Source organism: Apteryx mantelli, chromosome 2 (genome assembly GCF_036417845.1).
Source record: "Apteryx mantelli isolate bAptMan1 chromosome 2, bAptMan1.hap1, whole genome shotgun sequence".
Lineage (NCBI taxonomy): Eukaryota > Metazoa > Chordata > Aves > Apterygiformes > Apterygidae > Apteryx > Apteryx mantelli.
This window is the reverse complement of record NC_089979.1, coordinates 3423592-3442907: the sequence shown is the minus strand read 5'-3', so window position 1 is coordinate 3442907 and position 19316 is coordinate 3423592. Positions and strand designations below refer to the sequence as shown.

The following is a 19316-nucleotide window of genomic DNA, read 5'->3' as shown; positions in this document are numbered from 1 at the left end:
GCTATCAACTAAAAGGGATTCATTAAGGAGCACTATTTATTCCTGAGGGGTAAAAAAAGAAAAAAAAAATTTAGCCAAAAGGGAAAAGATGAAGGGACAAGGGAGAGGGGAAAACTGACAATACATAACATCTTCTCACAATTCTCTGCTACGCTGCCAATTCTCAGTTTGGAAATAGCTGAAACTACTGTACTCTGTACAAAGTCTGGAGATAATACAGTCCTCATTACAAGCGGTGTCCACAGTTTTGGAGCAGGGACGCCCCTGTAGTCTTTCACATATATCCCTGAGGGTTTTAAAGCCAGGTCCTCCATCTTCAGGAAGCTGCAGGTGCACAGCCCAAATCCAAGCAGTCTACACTGCGTTAAGCACAAGCTTGATCATAGGGTAAATTATGCAAGCAGCTCTCCACGCTGTGAACTGACCTACACTTGCATGCCCATCGTATCACAGGAGCCAGCTGCTTTTTGGCCACAACATGGGTACACGTCTGTTGACACCATGGAGGAAGGACCTCAGGGTCTGTAGAGAAGGGGACAGCAAGGAATGGGTCACAGGCTGAGCAAACTGTTTTGGTGGCCTGCTACTGGCTCACGGTTTGCAGATAAGATACATGCAAACAGAAGCAAGACTGAGAGGAGAGGCAAGAAGGGTACACAGAGGAGGAAGAAGGGCAGACCCTAGTGGTTGCCAGCTATTTAATGGTCAACCCTATATCAGTGTAGATAGGCCTGAGACATCTTTATCTGTATTAAAGGTCCTCATTGTAGGAAACGGCTTCTGTACCAGTCTTACTGCTCCCCACAGCAACAGGACTTGTTTCTTATCATCATCTCTTGGCTGGGGGTTGGTTAACCCCATTGCCCCAACATTGCCCATAGGACACATAGGGATGAAAGGGCTGTTCCCATCAAAGACGGGGTGTTGGAGTCCAGGTCTCCAAAAGCTGCAGACAGCACCAGCTCCTTGAGTCTCCGTATAGCCTGGGCCTACCCAAGGTTCACACGCTCCTGAAGTACATGTCTCAGTGGTACAAATTGGGCAAAGAGAAGATACGTCCTCCATACAAGTAAATAAAATGTCCTTTATTCCCCTATGTTTCTGAAGTGAATGGTACGCTCTTTGTAGACTATGCCAGATTTTGGCTCTGTGGACTGCAGTAATTAAGACCATATTGTTGACACTCATCTGGTGTAATATTTTTAGTCAACGATCCAGGCTAGTTAAAAGACATAAGTGCTGTGTAAAGGCATCTGAGGGACAATTAATTACAACTGCAGCCAAGACTTATAAAAGAAGGGCTTGGCTGCTCTCACCTCCTGCAAAAATCAGACTTGCTGGAGCTGATTCTCCAAAGAAAACCTCACATGCTTTTAGTCTCTGTTCTGTATGTATGAGCTTCTTTTTAAAAGCATCCATTATATCCAAAATGATTAATTTCATTGTTCACGGATTTCTCTTAATGTTTAATTTACACCTATTTGTCTTTAGTTTCTACTTGGTAATTTGTTACTATCCTCAACCTTAAATGCTTTAAATTATTCTATTCCTTTTTTAATGCTATTACACGCCAAGTATTTCTCCATGGTCATCATGGCTCAACTAATCACTGCTGCACTTTCTGAGCCTGCAGTTGGTAAATTCCTGTAATCTCTCTTCATAAATTATACTTAATACTTCTTCTTCATTTCTTTCCCTTTGGATCACCTCCAAATTTCTAATAGAAAAAGCAATCCAAACAGCTCTTACTTCTTACACACCTTCCCATCAGATAAAATGTGCCAAGGCCTAAGGCGGATGCTAAAGACAGTTTGTTTTACTTTCTAACTGTCTGCATGTATTCTCCAGTTGCAAATTCCCATTTCCCGGTTTAAACTGTGACAGTGTCTTACACTGTGCTGATGAGCAGTTGCCTGCCTACATCTCAGAGGTAGCTGCACTTCTCTGGTGGGTGCCACTGGCTGAGCAGCCTAGAAAAGATGTTTTAGATTTGCTTCTGCAATATGTGCCCTAGAAGCAGATTAGAAAGCCTCAAACTCTTATGCTGGTTACTCCCACGGTCTCAGAGTCATCCCACCTAGAAGAAAAGGTTCCTTAGGCTCCCTCATAGGAGGGAGGCAGGCACCTTTGGAAAATATTTCAGATCTGTGGGACTTCAGGAGATTTGAGATGAGTCTGAGGCATGGCAGGTAGCACTGCAAAAGGAGAAAGAATCATCTGAGCAACTACATCTGGGCCCCTCTCCCAGAGTGAAAAATATGGTTCAGAAATGCAGCTCGATCTCCCAACCTTGCAGACAACGTAGTTGTATTGGCACACAGCAAGGTAACCACCTTGAGCTAGATAGCATTAGTCGGATTAGGAATGTTTGACACTCCAAAACGATATGCAACTGCTTCCTCAGAGCTTCTGCTTAGGCCATGCTTTAGTACTGATAATGCCCTGCACTGTCTAAAACGTCATTTACTTTCTGTTGATCTGGACCAGTTCTTGAATATTATTATTGACCTTCCTCAGATGACCTTATCAGTGGGACCTGGACAGACTGGAAAAATTAACAGACATGAACCTCATGAAGTTCAGCAAAGGAAAATGCAGGGTCCTGCACCGGGGGAGGAATAACCCCATGCACCAGTACAGGCTGTTTATTATTTACAGTAGGAGGCAGAAAAAACAAATATAACAGCACGGTCTTTTTTTTTTTTTTTCCCCTTCCATTTTCTCATTGTGTTTTTACTCTTAAATGCCTGAGATTTCTCAGACTCCTTTCTTTTGTCTTTCTTCAGCTACAAACCACCTTCATTCAGTTCTTTATAACCACCTTAATCTCAGTCTCCAGAGCAGTTTTCTCCCACCAGTTTCTCTTCATGTCACATTAGTTAGGCAGCTAAAAGACAATTCTTACTGATGTTTTGGCCTTCATCTTCCAAAGAGGGCTGTACATGTCCATTGTCTTTGTTTAGCATCACTAGAAGTAGAAGACCTCAAAGGAGTTCTCCAGTAAGAGCTGGGGAAAAGCGAGACAAGAAAGACGTCCCATATTTGTGGAAGGCCAAAGGATGATCATTTTGAACCCTGGCCTTGCTTCCTTTGGAGAGTCACCTTCAAATGATATTTTTTTTCTGCACAGCTAGGTAGGGATGACTGAATTCTTCTGCAGAAGGACCCCAAATTCTGGGGAGGAAGAACAAATGGAACAACAAAGTTTTGCAACTGTAGATGCATGTTTCTTTCTAAAAAGCAAACTGGATAGTGCTAGATATAGAAACACAACTGATACATAGATATAAACCATAATAGTGCTAATGTATGTAGATCTCCAGTACAATATTAGATGGTGTCTGACATCCCAAATCCGGAAATCTTTTGTCCATCTAATAGCAGCACTGAGAGTTATACTACTATTCACGAACTAAAATGATGGTTATGAACTATCAACACGCAGCTCCCTCTTTCTGACCAAAACAGATCTCATTCAAACAATGAATCATCAATTCTACTTTGTCAATTTTTAGTTAAGTGTTGTTGTCACATGAGGGAGAGAAGATGCTCTCAGAGAGAAAGACCTAGGTCATTTAAAAGACAGAGCTGCTATTTACAGAGAGCAGTTGGTGGATTACATGTAGATGCCTGCTATACATATGTTTACTGCTCAGCAAGGTGGTCTGGGCTTCCTTCAGAGTCAATGGAAACCAAACTGGGGACTCAGGGAGCTGAGATTTAGGACTAGATATGATCAAACTGCCTGGGCCTCATGAAAATTAAAGTGGAATCCTATGGGAAATGGCTGAAGCAACCTTAGCGCTGTTAACTTTGCAAATTCATGGCAAATATCGGGTGAATTTCTAGAAGACTGGAAAAGAGAGTACAACGTGAATAAAACAAAACCAAAAAATTTCTGGGAATTACAGGCCAGTCAGTTTAACGTCAGCCCCATCCACCCAACAACAGTACTGATGCTGGGACGAATAGTCAAATGTACGATTTGCAATTGCACAGAAGTCAGCAAGAAAATGAGAAGCAACACGTGTGGATTTGTCAAGAGCAAACTAGTGTCTTTCCAGGGCAGGGCAACGCAGCTGAGGACAAGGGGAGAAGAAGCAGATGACCAATACACAAGCAGGGCAACATGGTCTGGAAGAAAGAACTGTAAAATTGGCTGGGAAACCATATTTAAAAAGTAGTTCTCCATGCTTAGCTCCTAGATTAGAAGAATGCACTGAGATGAGTTCTTCGTGGGTTTGTCCTCCATCCAGAACTAACCAGGATTTTTCAGTAACGATCTGGGTGATGGAGTAGAAAGGATGATTATTAAATATGCAGATGCAGTGAAGCTCAGAAGGAGTTTGAGCCTGTCAGAAGATACAATTAGAATTCAGAGTGATCTTGTTAAGTTAAGGAAATGTTATAAGAAAAAAAAAAAGATGAAAAGATGAAGTCAAATAAGGAAAATAATACAAAGTTCTCGAATTAGACATACAGAATAGGAAGCAACTTGCCAGGCAGCAGTTCTCAAGTGAAGGTTGTGAGGGCCGCTGGGGCAACGCTGGCACTTGTGAGCTGCAATATTGTGTCCAATTTTGAGCAAGGCACCTCAAGAAATATGTCAGCCCTCCTGAGAAAGTTCAAAAGAAAGCCATGGAAATGACCAAAGATCTCAGAAACACAGCTCAATAGGAAAAATAGGAAGTAGCATGTTTTCCAGTCTGGAAGAAAGAATGATAACGGCTTTCAAATAAGCAGGACTGTTGCAAACAGGAAGGAAATAATCTGTTCTCTATGGACAAAATTTTTTAATCTGCAGTGGTACTCACACAAGATGTTAATGATTTTGGTAGTTGATCCTGTTTTAGCACGGAGAGACAGATTTGATGATATTTAAAGATTCCCCCTAACTCCGCTGGTCTAATATCCAATGCAGTCAATACAAACCCTGCAGGTTAGAGAGATGCACTGTTTAAGACAGCATCCCCAACCTTCCTATCAGCTCGAGTTACTAAACTGATTAAAGCGTGCACCTCTTCCCCAGCTGTTACCTGTTAAGACAAATTCAGCAAATCTCGGTTACGCTGAACACCCCTGCCCACGGAAACGAAAGACAAAACTCAGTAAGCTCTAATCAACTTATCAACAGCAGCGAAGACATTTTCCGTCATTAAACAGCAACAGATACCAGTCAGACAGCAGCATCTCACCTTTTTAGCCTGGAACAAGAGCGTTTGCAGGCAGTGAAACCTAACAACAAGGTGCCATCTATCAGCTGTGCGTGAAAACAAAACACAGCCGCTGCCCAAAGCCTGCGTTTAGCCACTGTCAAGCACGCCTGCTGGGGCAGAAAAAATACTTCTGCGCTTATTATACCAGTAATTACTCAAAGCAGAAGTAAAACAGTTATCCTGTCTTCATTCCCACCTGCACCAGCCCCTCAAGGAAATGCTAATCTAGAGATATTTGGATTCATCGCTCCAATTTATTAGAAAGTTTTAAACACGCATATGCAGTCACGCTCCGCTCATGCTCCCTGAATTAAAATCAGCTTTCAGTGGACTGTTGTAAAGTCTCAGTTTTAAATTGTAAACAAGTCAGGTGAGGGTCTGCACCCAAATGAGGGGCCTCAGCTGTTTCCAGGCAAAACCCGGGTGCCCCAAGCTCCCAGAGCGAAGAACTGGGGGAAGCTGGAAGGGGCTGGGAATGTGGAAGGAAAAGTGTGTGTGGGGAGCTGCTTTCAAGCTAAATATATCTTGAAAAAACCTCCTGTTGAATGAAGATTGAATTGAGTGAAGAATTATTTTTTTTTTACGGCAGATTGGCAAACTGAATCATATTCCAGCACAGAGAACTCTAAACACTATACCCATCATATCCTAGATTATATGTCCAGAGTAAAATGATATACAGATATATAAATATATATTTTTTTCTTTTTGATTAACAATAAGTAATATCAGCACACTTGTATCACCTTGGTCAAACAAGTCCAAGAGCCACTGAAGTAGTTCAAATACTTCTAAAGGTGAGAGGAGATTGAGCCATCGGTTTGCTTTTTGGCTAGTGGCAATAAGTTCTCGCTGTTTGATGGCTATTTGGCATCAACTGGTGGTCTAAGCTCCCTGGTCCTTAACAACCGCTGTTCATCTCCCGCCAGCAGGACTAAAGGAGTCTTTAAACTTGGGCTGCCTCCACGAAAAGCTACTGTCCAGCATCTCGGCCACCTGCAGAACATCAAGACTAACACCCCTTGCAAAATCTGCCTCCGCAGGAACCCAAGTTGTGCCTGCAGAGCGGCTCTGCCGTCCCGAAGCATTCACAGTCGGTAGCTGGACCCCCTTTCTCCGCATTATTAAGCATGCCCACGTTTCGATTTATTGGACTCTCAGAGTGGTTTATTAATAGAGAGCGTTTCTGCCCCAATTCTAGCCCTGACATGTGCACTGAAGCCTCACCTCTGTCCGAAGCCTCTTTGGGGTTTGTTTCGTATCTTTTTTTTTGGAACAAAAAATAGATTGCCATAAATTTTGCCCTTTCTAGCGTTTAGTGACAGAGTGGAGTTGCCCTCAGTCACATCTGTTTACCCTGGTAAGCACATTTATAAAGCGATTTCCCATCCTAGTTATTCTGTCAGTGGCATTTCACACTGTAGCTGCTTTCATGCAGCATTTTATCACTTGTCCTGCGGGCTGCTGACAGCTGCCAATTCCAGGGCCTCCTTCTAATTGGAATTTTCTTCTATTTCTTGTTTAGCCCCCTGTCTTCACCTTTATTTCCAGCTTCCGTGGGGTAGTGGGCCGAAGGGAGGGCTAGATGAATGCCATGACCTACTACGATTTTCAACATGAAGACGTTATAATCACACAACGTGAAGCTGTGTGACGGAGGAAAAGTCAAACTGCGGGGAAGTGCAGCTGTATTTCCGTTTGCTATTAGCCTTTTCACTTTCTCCTGATAAATTCTCCATTAATGCTACCGGTTTTAAGTTTCCCTGCTCCCCTGCTGAGCAGAAATTGGATTGCTCATCTCCCAAGCAAGGTACTTCGCATCCTTGCTCGCTGTGATACCTCCTGCCTGCCAGAATCACCTAAATCAAACCAGAATAGGCTATGATCCGACTCAAGCCATGGGAAAACAGAAATTTTACCCAAGGAATTATACATGCGTATTGGCTGTTCTGGTCACAGTTCCCTTTCTGCCCCAACAATATTTCAATGCAGGGAAAATACCGACATGAGGGAAGAAGACCTGAACAGTTTGCACTAACAACGGCAGCCAGCAGAGAGAATCATTTCCTCATCAGCGAAGAAACCACAGGGTTAAACCTTTCCAGGTTTTTTCTGTTGTTGTCTTAGGCTCAGCTTTCCTATGGCAACTTCTAGTTTGCTCAACGGCCCAGCAAAGAGCCTTGTAAGCAGCGAGGTAGCATCATCACCCCGAGCCTTTGCAAGGCTCCAAAGGGTCTAACAATTTAAATCCTTCGGGACCAATTTAAATCCTTCGGGACCCGGACCGGGACGGGGGGAACAGAGCATGCATTCAGGGCTGGTGCGAATTTGCTGCCCGCTATGCCGATGACGGATACACACGAGGCTGCTCAGCCCTGTGCTTTGACCCGCGGAGAAGACAAATAGAGCAGGTCAATACGAACGGGCGCACAGACACCGTCTCTGAGATACGATCGCCGTGCAATCCAGCTTTTATATGCATATTTCCCTCTGTCCAACTGCACTTGGAAATTATATTCAAGTTTCTTCTGCATTTCTCCCAGGCTTTGGATACACTTTTTTTTTTTGGATGTGTCAGTGGATAGATTCACCTTTTATTTGCAGAACTGAACTCGGAGCATCCTTTAGGTTGTAAGTCTTTTAGACGCCACAGCCACAGTAGGAAAATATCTTTTGTCAGCTCTAGAAATCTTAGCCTATTTCCAGATGTTGTTGCTAGCCTGTGAGGTCGTATCACAGGATGTACTGAATCATTCCCCAGCAAAGAGCAAGAATTTCATCCTGAGGAGGGCCAGCCTTTTTGTTGCTCACATTTTCACTTTACTTTCTTAAATTAAAATATAAATTCCTTCTCCTGAACTAAGCTGTAATTAACATTAGATTAAATTATTATTTTTTCAATAGAATTGATTTTTCCCCTTTTCACTGCTGGTATGGATGGTCACGTTGACTAAAGGGCAACTTGCCAGAATATTACTTAGGTAACCCTGACATACCTCAATGGAAAGCTTTTCATTTGTTCAGTTAAAAGTAAGCATCACAATTAGGACACTTTTTCTTTAATTTCATTTTCACAGATTGACACAGTTTATAAATGTGTTCACTTATGGGGTCATCACTCCATGGTTATCAGAACAATACTACACCTCTTCTCTCCAACCGTACCAGACCCATCACGACCAGAATGACTGGGTAAAACAATGTTGTTATTAAAATATTGTACCACATGCTGAAGAGTAAGCAGAAAATGAGAAGGTTAAGATTGGGCACTGAAAAGCAAATAGCTGAAGACGAAAGACCAAGTGACAAAAGCTTCTTAACTTACACCCGAAGTGAGAAGATGCTCTAAGAGCTGGGGATGACAGAAGGAGGGATACAGCACTGTCATTCAAATGTAAAATAAAAATAAAAATTAAAAAAAAAATCCAGAACAATAATGTTATGTCCAGACAGTCTGGGTGAGATATGTCTAAGAAACAAAAAAGATATTGATGATTATACACGTACGTCTAAGGTGGTCACGTAAGCAGCACTTCTAATAAGTGGAGAGAAACAGGCACTTCCAGACGGCAGTTCAGCTCCTGGTTGAGCCGATGTCTAAATCACAGCAGATGTCCTAAAAGTGAATTTTTACTGACTGCAATGGTACCTTAACGTGACTAAGCCAGATGGAGACATCTACACTCCAGCAACCAACAGCTCCAGGTAACAAAAAGGCCTAATGAGCTAAAGTATACAACAGCTGACTTGCTAACAGTAACATTTAATCTTTACTTAAAACAACCCCTGCTGTGGACTACAGGTTGCAAATAACCCAGGTTTACAAAAACTCCTGAAACTTCCTTCCTCCTGTTTGAAGGAAAAGTAGAGCAATAAAACCTTACATGTCCTGGTAAAATAGCTAAAACGGGACGAAACTACAAAACACACACAAGGCTGTGATAGTCTGGGCCTCGCAAAGGAAAATCATATCTCGTTTATCCCTTGGAATTCTTTAAATGAGTCGACAGCTCGGTGGAAAAGGAAAAGAAACTGCAAAACAGCTGTGTTTTTATTCTTTTTCAGCCTGTAAGGGCCTGTGATACTGTCCCTCCTGAGATGCCTACAGAAGGTAACTGTCGTGGAGTGAGGTACAAAACAATGTCAAGTGCAAAAGCAGGTCATTAAAAAAACAACAACAACCAAAAGTAGGTCAGTTTTTGTTATAACAAAAGGTTAGCAGCCAGCCTCAAGGCTTTTTGCTGGATGCCATCTTGTTTAATATATTCATTAGCACTCCAGGAATGGGAATCAGTGGTGAAAAAGAAAAACCCAAAAAACAAAAACCAAATAACATAAATCTTAGTCTGACATCATGATAGTCTGGCAAATGGATCCACGTTAACATGCAAACTCTCTACTAGCGCAGAAGATTGTTTATGACTATAATTTTTGGTCTGCCCCTTTTAGGGGGGACTACCAGCCAGTCCAAGACCACTTGAACAGCCTCATCTGGAGAGTACGTAGGTAGAGTAGGCACGGCTATCCAAGAGCACACGGCACTGCACGGGTTACAGGCAGAACGACCGACTTCTCTGAGCCCTCTGTCAAAATCTTCACTCAAGTCTTGAGGCTGAAGAATGGAAAAACCTGCCGAAACAAGTGAAACATGGAGATGGGTCGTGCCCATGGAGATGGAGATGGAGATAGGAGTTATCTAGTGAGAGAAGCAGGGTCTGGCCCACCCCAGAAGACTCAGCATGGGGATTGCACCACAGAGCTGTGTGTGTAGGGCAGCAAGGGAACAACTATTTAGAAAACAGGGAAAAAATGAGTAACATGGATCTGTTACACCAAAGAGGTAAAGTCATCCATTGGGAGTGATGCTCTGGGCAGAAACAGACTGCACTTCTGCAGTCAGGCTTGCCAAGACTAGAAAGGGCTGTCACGAACATCGGAAAGACCTGAGCACTCTAAATAATACGACAGTGAATGATGTTCAACGCCGATGAATGCAAGAGAGAAAAATTAAAATGGCTTGTAAATCTCACGTGACTACATTCAGCTGGTGAGTTCACCAGACAGACCTGAGCAGCCCAAAGAAAACCCCTGCTCAACGCATCAGTGCCTTCCAAACCGGCAAACGAGATATTAGGAAGCACAACGAACAGGGCAATAAACAATACGAGGTTGCCAGTCTGGTACCACTGACCAACCCTGAGCTCACTTAGCAGGAAAGAAGTAATTTATCACCGTGCTAATGTAATACCGTCAGCAAGATGCCGCTGTCTTTGTTTAGACGGGAACAATGTCAGGTGGCACTTCAGTGGGACTCACGCCACCGGATGGTGGAGGAACGGCCCCTGCCGCACCTCGTCTGAAGGTCGCAAACATCAGAGAGCAGGCAACGCAAAGCCATCTGCTCCACCATCCCCTCAGATCAACCTGCCGCAATACGGTGCCATCCTGACGCCCACAGGGAAAACCCACCTGTGAAACAAAGCGTTGGTTTCTCAGAGCCGTTCCGGTGCTATGGTGGCAGTCTTTTTGATGGCATATAACAGTAGATGCTCCAATTTAACAGGCATCAGATGAAAACTATTAGCCAGAGGTATTAATATAACAGTGTTTAACCTAAACCTCACCCCACCCGCACAAAGCGCTGCAGAACTAATACAGCCATTTTAAGGCGAGTGGAGAAAAGAAAGGAGATCTCAGACAGAGCTAGAATTGAAGTCATAAAACCACAGAATAGTTGGGGTTGGAAGGCACCTCTGGAGATCACCTGGTCCAACCTCCCTGCTCAAGCAGGGGCCAGCTAGAGCACATTGCCCAGGATCATGTCCAGATGGCTTCTGAATATCTCCAAGGATGGAGACTCCACAACCTCTCTGGGCAACCTATTCCTGTTTTAAACCACCCTCACAGTGAAAAGGTGTTTTCTTATGTTAACACTGAATTTACTGTGTTCCAGTTTGTGTCCATTGCCAATCATGCTATCACTGGCACCACTGAGAAGAGTCTGGCTCCGTCTTCTTTACAGCCCTGAACAGTCAAGACTTCACTGTGGTGTAATCACCGCATGCTTCTGGTGAGCGATATATTGGTGCTGTGGGGACATCAGAACTCCAAATATACCTACTACTGCACTGTCCCCAGTTATGAGATGATAATGCTGTCATGACATTGGTGATATTAGTCTTGTTCCCCATCTCATGCCCCACTGGAGAGTCTGGCCCAGACCTGCTCCATGTCGCACAGCTTCCAGCCACCAGCTCCCTCTGCTCCCAGGCTGCCCCTCTGCCCACAGCAAGGACTGTGCTCCCACGAGGTCTCACCACCCCCAGCAGTGTAAAATATTGTGTGCCTTTACAAAATATCAAGGGGAGAGGAAAGCTGCAGACCAAAGAAATGCTGTTCTGGCTTTTTTTTTTTGGAGGTGTTTGAAAGCCCTTCAAAAGGAAACACCAATTCATTCGTACCTGGTAAAAATCAGCACTGAAGTCATTTGATCTATACCAGCCTCCAGTAACTGAGGGCCTATCCTGTAAGCAAACTACCTTACTCACCAAATTCCTAAAAGCTGGTGTGTGTTTAGGGGAACATTATCTATACTTAAAACCCACTGATTTATGGCAGACCCCATCCCCCCCCCCCACCTTGGGTCTCTTTCCTACGAGGTGACGTCTCAGAAGAAGTGATGAGCCTTCAACTGTGGTCCAAATAAAAGGAAAAGACTTCTAAATCTTAACTGGTGAGCTGTAAAACTGTGTGACATTCAGCCACACCTGGAGTTAAATTTAAAGACACAGAGCTTTTAATCCTCAGCTGGGGTGACAGATGACTGGGAGAGAAATGCACGGCTATTTCCTCGTGTGCTGTTCGCATTTAAAGCTCTTTATTCACTGGCTCAGCAACTCCACCGTGGCATTTATTTTTAATGCTTTATTTCTGCAACTTGACTTTCTAATGGCAACACCTGAAGTCACCTTCCTTAACGCTTCGCAGTGATCTGGATTAGAATGGACAACAGGGTAATCGGCTGAAGGAACATGGCTTGTCCCTGTCAGACCACAGTAGAAGATGGCTCCCTCTTTAGCGATCAGGACCACCACGGAAAGGTATAGGATTTCCTTTTATTTCCTCCAGATAAACCCAAGGTGGAAGGACCTAATCCCAGAACTCCCAGCATGCCAACACTGAGACTCCTATTCACAAGCAGGAGCTGAAATCGGAGAGGCAGAGAAGTCAGAGGCACTCTTGGTGCTTGCGTGGCTCTTCTAGGAACGGCATTTCTTCCCTTTTCTTGATGGTCAAATGCTGCATTGGTGATGAGTTTCTGGGACTGAGCTTTCACTGTGAAAACATCTTTCAGGAGAAGTGAATTTAGTTTGGTTTGCTTCTGTTTTAATACAGTTTTCTTATCACAGAATAGTGAGGGGTTATTGGATATTGATTTGTTTCACTTGAGAAGTTCAGCTCCTGAGCAATAAAAACATTAGTCTGCTAGCCCCTGACACATCATGCAGTTGCTCTTCACTTTTTCTTCCTTTTCTTTTCATCTGCATTTAACAAGGAGCAAGAAGGAAGGAGAGTAATGCCTCCAGTGATAACTGAGGTGCTCCACAGAATTCATTTTCAGGAATATTTAAAAGATAAAGCAAAATGCAGGGATTAATGCTAATGGAGCGATTTTTGGGTCCCTGCTGCTGGCAGTATGTGTTAATCAAATCAGGCCGATGGTCTGAAATCCGCATGGCAATATGTTTCTAGCGCCTGTTTAAATGAGACTAAATATGACATTCTGCGGATTCAATGAAGACTTAAAGGCACCCGCTACTTTGCCTTCTCACTGGCCCCCCACCCTTGCTTCAAAATCATTCCCCACTGCTTCCATCCCACACCAAGAAGAACAAGAATAAAGAGGCAACTCTGCTTTCATCTGAGTTCTGGCGAGAAAGACCCAAACCATTGAAAACCGCAGGGGCTGCGACTCTCCAGGAGCAGGTCCTCTGTATGTTTTGGACAACGTGGAGAGCACGGGCTACTTCACACAAGCCCCTTCTGCTGCAGTGATCAGGTACAGCCAATTTTGGAGTACGGCCTCCTGGCTGAGACCAAATTAATTTCATGACCGACAAATAGGAGCTTTCCAAAGGTACTTCAGGTGACCAGAAACCTCACCAGCAAGGAGGATAGAGAAGCTGAAAAGATCCACAAATTCAGAAAATCTCTGAATTTATGGCCAATACCTGAAATCAACCAGCCAGGCAAAGGGACAGTAATTGCTTTCCTCAAAAACTTGTCTGTCACATTATGATGAGCCTGTTCTTACATGAGAAAACAGCAATCTCTCCTTGTATTGCTCTCAAAGAGAGTACAAGAGTCTTCAGTGATGTCCTAGATTTAAACTCTTTCCTCGTCATTGTTGGCAGCTATCTGGGCTCCCATCATGTCCTGAGGAGAAAGGTGGTCGCCAAGAAGCTTGACGTGCGCAAAGTGCCGCTGTACACACCAGAGCTTTGAACGCAGACCTCTTTTGTGAGTGCAGCCAGCAGCAAACCATAGTTCATAAAATCAGCATATGCTAATCAAAGTCTCCAGTGCTCAGCTCTGAGCGTTGTCCCTGCTTCCCCCACTGTGGACATCTGTCTGTCAGTCCCAAGGCACTCCGGAGATTAGTCATCTTTCAAGAGCTTAACAGCACTTTGTCCAACATCGCTGACACTCCTGTAATTTTTTTCCCCCAGGTGTGTTTTATGCATACAAGTACCTTAGCAGCTCTTTTTCTCCTTGTCCTCCCTCCTGTAGCCTCATCTTCATATCTCAAGATTTTTCAGAGGGCAAAAAGTTATCTCTCTCTTTGACAGTGCAATCTGCCATGCGCCCTCCGAGAGACAGGCTGCCATTTAGCTTCTCTTGATAAAGTCGTGATATCACAGGCTAAACTTCAGAGCACAGCAAGCTCCCCCTGTAGGGGAGATCTGCCTTCAGTTACAAATGATGATTAGCACTTTCCTTGAGCTTCATCCAAGCTGGATAGATGACAGCGTGTTTTGTGAACAAGAGTAAGTTCCATCTGCCTAGCAATTCAAATAAGGGGAGAAAAATTAAAACCCAAATATGCCAGATCTAGTATTTGGATCTCACATCACAGCAGGCTCAAAAGGGAATTTGATGCAGAACGACAGAATGGGTAGCATTTTAATCCTGGCACTAATACTGGCTCTTTCCCTGGTCTTATGCAAGGTATTTACATTTCTGCGGAGCTCCACTGACAGCAAAACAATCCATAATGTCTCAGTTTCCCCAGTTGGGAAAGGCGGATGTGAGCATGGTAACAAATTCATGGTGGCTTTGGTCCCATGTGTGCTGCATGGACAGGAACTGACAGGGGAAGATAGGACTCGGGGCCTTTGGTGCCAAAAATCACAGAGGTAAGGAAATGCGCATTGCTGTGTACACACAGCCCTGCCTGCTGCACGCACATGGAAAGAAAGAAGTCTTAGACATTCACGAGATTTCCTACAGAGATCCAGAAAGAAAAGGTCTATTTAGCCCCTGATAGCTCAAAAGATGTTCAGAGTAATGGTATAAAAGCCAGGCTGGATATGGAGAGATCTTTGACCCCAGAGGCCCCTGTCTTCCCTCCTTCAACAGTGATCCCTCACCCTTAAATCAGCAGATAATTCAACTCTATTCACAATAATCTGGTAATATCAGCAAGAGGCCAAATTCTGCCCCTCTCCCCCCCAAAAAAATGTATTTTGACACCTACATAAGTAAATGGGCTTTTTTTTTAAAAGGTCAATTTCTCTTTCCCTTCCTAAATAAAGCAACTGAACTTTCACTAAATGGTTGACCCCAGTGCTTCTACATCCCACTGCTGCTGCTGGAGAAGACCACATAGGTCTGAATTCTTCTGAAAGTATGACCCTAGTTGTAAGTACTTATATATACGTAGTCCTCTTCTCGACTCATAATGAATAGCTCACTTTCAATATATATAGGCGATACAGAGGTGAGGACACTGCATCAACCCAGATACTTGTATGATTACTGCATTTCCAGGAAGGAGAGGAATACGTAAAAGCCATTGTGTTTTGGTGTTTGAGGTTTAACATTTAGGGCTAAACCATGTGCTTTTATAAGTTTTATGCAACTAGCAACACCCAGTAATACTAAGCACTAGAAAAGCTTTTTGCAAGGCAATGAACATTATTCAGTCTTCTCAGAGAACTTTTATGCTCTCCATTCCTTGCTTCTTTTCTCTACTGGAGTAATGAATTGAGAAATATGTTAAGAAACATATTTCAACAAACTCCATTAAAATCTGTTCCTGGTCTGTGCTCAGAAAGGATACATCTATTTGGGCTAATCCAGTAAGATCAATAGTCATAGCAACACATTAGCACTCTGCTGAATCTCAGTTAATGCATCTCTGCCCTTAGTAAGGGTCAGATCATGATGATAATGGCCATAGGACTTCTGGTGAGCTTGGTGTATGGGAGAGGGACGTTGTGGCAGTTGATAGCACAGACAGAGCAAGTTCATGCTAGCCTGCGAAGGACTCAAACGAGATGCTTTGCAGGAGCATGGGGGAAGAGGGCTGCACAAGCGACACATAGTTCATTACAACCGACAGCTGGCAAATTGGCAGAAATGTGAAGGACGCACCTAACAACTTTAGGAAAGAGGGACAATGTGGCAGAGCTCTTCAGTATCCTTCCAAAGTACACAGAGATTCCCAGTCTCTAAACAACAGCTCAGAAAAGCCTAGCTTCTGGTTCTGCATTCAAGACATTCTTGGGGTCCAGTCTAGTACTGGACATCCCCATTTCCCTCCTCTGACTCTAAAGAGACTCTAGGCAACCAGCTTAGGAAGAAGTGCCTACCCTCCAGGTGACTGCATCTGAATCCCAACATGGATCACCTACCATTTCAGCCACACTTTCAGATATTTCTGCAGCAATCTGTAGATCTAACAGGTCTGTTCACCAGACCAGTGAAGGGCAAGTCCAATGACTCAGGGCCAGATGGAGCACGTGGACAGGCTGCCCATGGGATGCCCACAAGCCAACGACATCGATGTGACACAGACCTACTGAGCACACAGCCGCCTCAGAGACTGTTCTTTCAGGGAGGTGCAGACATGGGCACGGATGCTTTCCCATGCATCAGCCTTTACTGACTTCCACCCATCTGCCTGATGGAGGAAAGGATGCTGACATCCTAATATCTTAACTATTCTCCCAAACAAGTAATAAGCATGATGTGAAGAGGCAACCAAGGCAAGAATCCCTGCCTGCAGTGACAAGGAATGGAAGAGGAGAGAGAATGAGAATCACTTAGAACCTCGTGCAGGCAGGGAAATAGAGATGTCTTGGCTATAGGCTGTGGCAAGATTAAGGCATGAGCTCTTGGTAGCCCTCAGCGGTGCAGTCAGGATTAGAAGGAGGAATAATTGGATCATAGGATCACAGAATAATTCAGGCTGGAAGGGGCTGCAGGAGGTCTCTATCCAACCTCCCACTCACAGCAGGGCCAACTGCGAGGTTGGATCAGCTTGCCCAGGGTTTTATCCAGTTGGGTCTTGAAATCCAATGATGACAACTTTCCTCTTACAGGGCAATTCATGTCCGCCTCAAACATAAAAAAGTTGCGCTTCTTCATAACACCTAGGTGAGTCTTAACAGTCTTTCTGCCTCAAGTGTGCTGTTTGGTAGCCTCAAGACAAAGGGGACAGAAGACTCCAACATGGGGAAGGAAATGACAGCCAGAGGGGCACACCAGGAAGATGGATGGTGAATGGGGTGCATAAACCTTGGCGTAGTGAGATGGGACCCCACAGTGACAAGGTGGGAACACAGACAGCCTCCAATGGAGAAGGGAGAGAAGGGAATGTAGGGACTCAGAGACACTGGAAGGACTGAGGGAGAGGGTAGAGCCCCAAACACGTGGGTGGGCATGGAGGAGTTACAGGGAGCCCTGGAGTTAGAAAAGGGCAAGGGAGAAGATGCTTTTGGGAAGGATGGGGGCACAGAGATGCAATAGGTTGGTTTGACAGAAACTACAAAGCTGACAAGCCCCTAGTTGAGAAGACCACTTGCATGGGTTTTCTGCTGACTAACAGAGGTGTCTTCTCCTTCCTGCTTTTGAAACCGGCATAAAAATACAGCTCTATAAAATCCTCTTACATAAAGGGATAATTAAAAGTATTAAAGAATACCAGTAGAAAATAAGTCTGCAAAGTGCAGGACATAAAATAATGCTGTCTTGGGTATCAGCCGCCAAAATTTGACATCCACTATTAATACTGTTACTGTTGTCTGTGATGTTTACTCTAATTTCTTTAAGAATATTACTGTCAAGGCTAATTTATAAAGAACCAGGCACCTTTTGGCAAAGAAGAGGGAACATGACCTGGGCCTCACTGCGAAATGTGGATTTTAATCGCCTTCTCAGTGATCCCTTCCCCTGTAATCTCTGTAAGGTCTTGTCTTTACACCGACACTTGTCTCACCCTTCTCTCTCCCAAGTTACACAAGAAGGGCTGACTCCTGCTCAAACCAGCCAGGACTGGATGGCTTGCTCCAGGGCTTTGCCACATCAGCTTTTTCTGTTCAGGACATAAGCTTAGATAAAAAAGATCAGAATTGCCCCAAGCCAGATTGTGGGAGCGACAGGTTAACAAGTGTGTATCTCAGTAAATGGGAAATGGAGATTTTGGTGATAAGAACACTCTACACTTCCATAATGCTTCTCTTCCACTGAGTTAAATGGCTTCATGGATATTAATAAAGCCCCACAGATGCCATCAGGAAATGGGGAAAAAAGCTTTCTTATTTCACAGTCGGGTGATCCGAAGCAACTGGCTACTGCAGAAAGTTATTTCACTATAGAAAGAAATCAAAAAGAAAGCATGGTGCTCCATCCAGGAGGGCACAACATCAGATCTGCAGTAGCAGCTCTTGAAAGCGATGCTAAGGGATCGTGGCTGGTTGATGAGCTATCGATCTGCATAGTTATCAATCAGTACTGGAGAGTGAGCTGCTCTAACATAAGTGATAGGTGAGAGTGGTAATTCCCCTTCAAGGCAGCAAATTGCATCCACAAAAATAATTGTATTGATGAGGCATATGGTGTTTGTACTGTCTGTACTAACAGAAATAGGAGCAAGATATTACCGTTAGTGAGACAGTCATAATCTGGCAACAGAAAAAAATAGGCAAAAGTGTAGTAAATTGAGGAGGAAAGCAACGCATCCTTTTAACAAAGGATATATTAACACTCTATTGAGAAGAATTGTAGAAGCTACACAATATTTCACCAGAAGCACTCCAGATGTCTCTCCAGCTCTCTACCTTATCAATGCACATTGACAGGTAAGATATGAGCCTTTAACTCAGCTCCAGTTCTATCCACATGTAGGCAGATATGTGTCTGCCTGAAATTCAGGTTATTAACAAATAATTTGTGTGTTAGCACCATTTTCTCCTTCTGCAGAAGAAATATTTCACTTTTAGTATGTGCTAATGTCCAGCCCTATTCAGCAAAGCTCTTAAGACATATTTAGGTGATTTGCTGAACCAGGGCTTTCATTAGTAGCTCCTTCATCCAAACTCACCAAAAGGACGAGTGTATGAAGGGTGTAGGGGGAGACTCTCTTTGATAGTAACAGTCTCTGGATTAGGCACTAAGAACCTAAGCTGGAAAAGGAAAATTCTCCTGCATAGCAGAAACCTCTACAGTTTCATTAGAAGTACTTTACCAAACACGGCATTCTCCTGCAAAGTGAGATTTCAGGTCACATCCCTAACTAAAAACTAATTGCAAAAATATGTAAGCTCTAATCATTTCCCAAGGAAAAGGATGAAATACACTTTTAGCCAGTTACTATCATCATTATTCTGCCACTAAGAAAAAGTTTGGACTTTTCCAAGTAGTCCTAGCAAAAATGATGTGTGGGCTGAAAGGACATGATTAAAGAATTTTTCAGTGTATTGCCCGGTGCTGTTTTATTGCCTCTGTGTCTGGATGCATTGGATTTATGGGCCAGATGGATGTATATCAATATACTTATAACAGCAGCATTTAGTAAAAAGTGGAAACTTAAAGAGA

General features: G+C 43.7%; 1 protein-coding gene across 4 annotated transcripts in view; it reads right to left on the bottom strand.

Moving 5' to 3' along the window:
* Positions 1–19316, bottom strand: part of TSNARE1 (t-SNARE domain containing 1) — a 427700-nt gene that overhangs the window by 198774 nt on the left and 209610 nt on the right. Inside the window, exon 9 of one of the 4 annotated variants that reach the window (XM_067292264.1) lies at positions 2705–3174. The exons of the other annotated variants lie outside the window; for them this stretch is intronic. Within the exon in view, the coding sequence (XP_067148365.1) occupies positions 3064–3174 (111 nt within the window). The 3' untranslated portion in view covers positions 2705–3063. Of the gene's footprint in view, positions 1–2704; positions 3175–19316 lie in introns of those variants that run through there. 4 annotated transcript variants of the gene reach the window in all.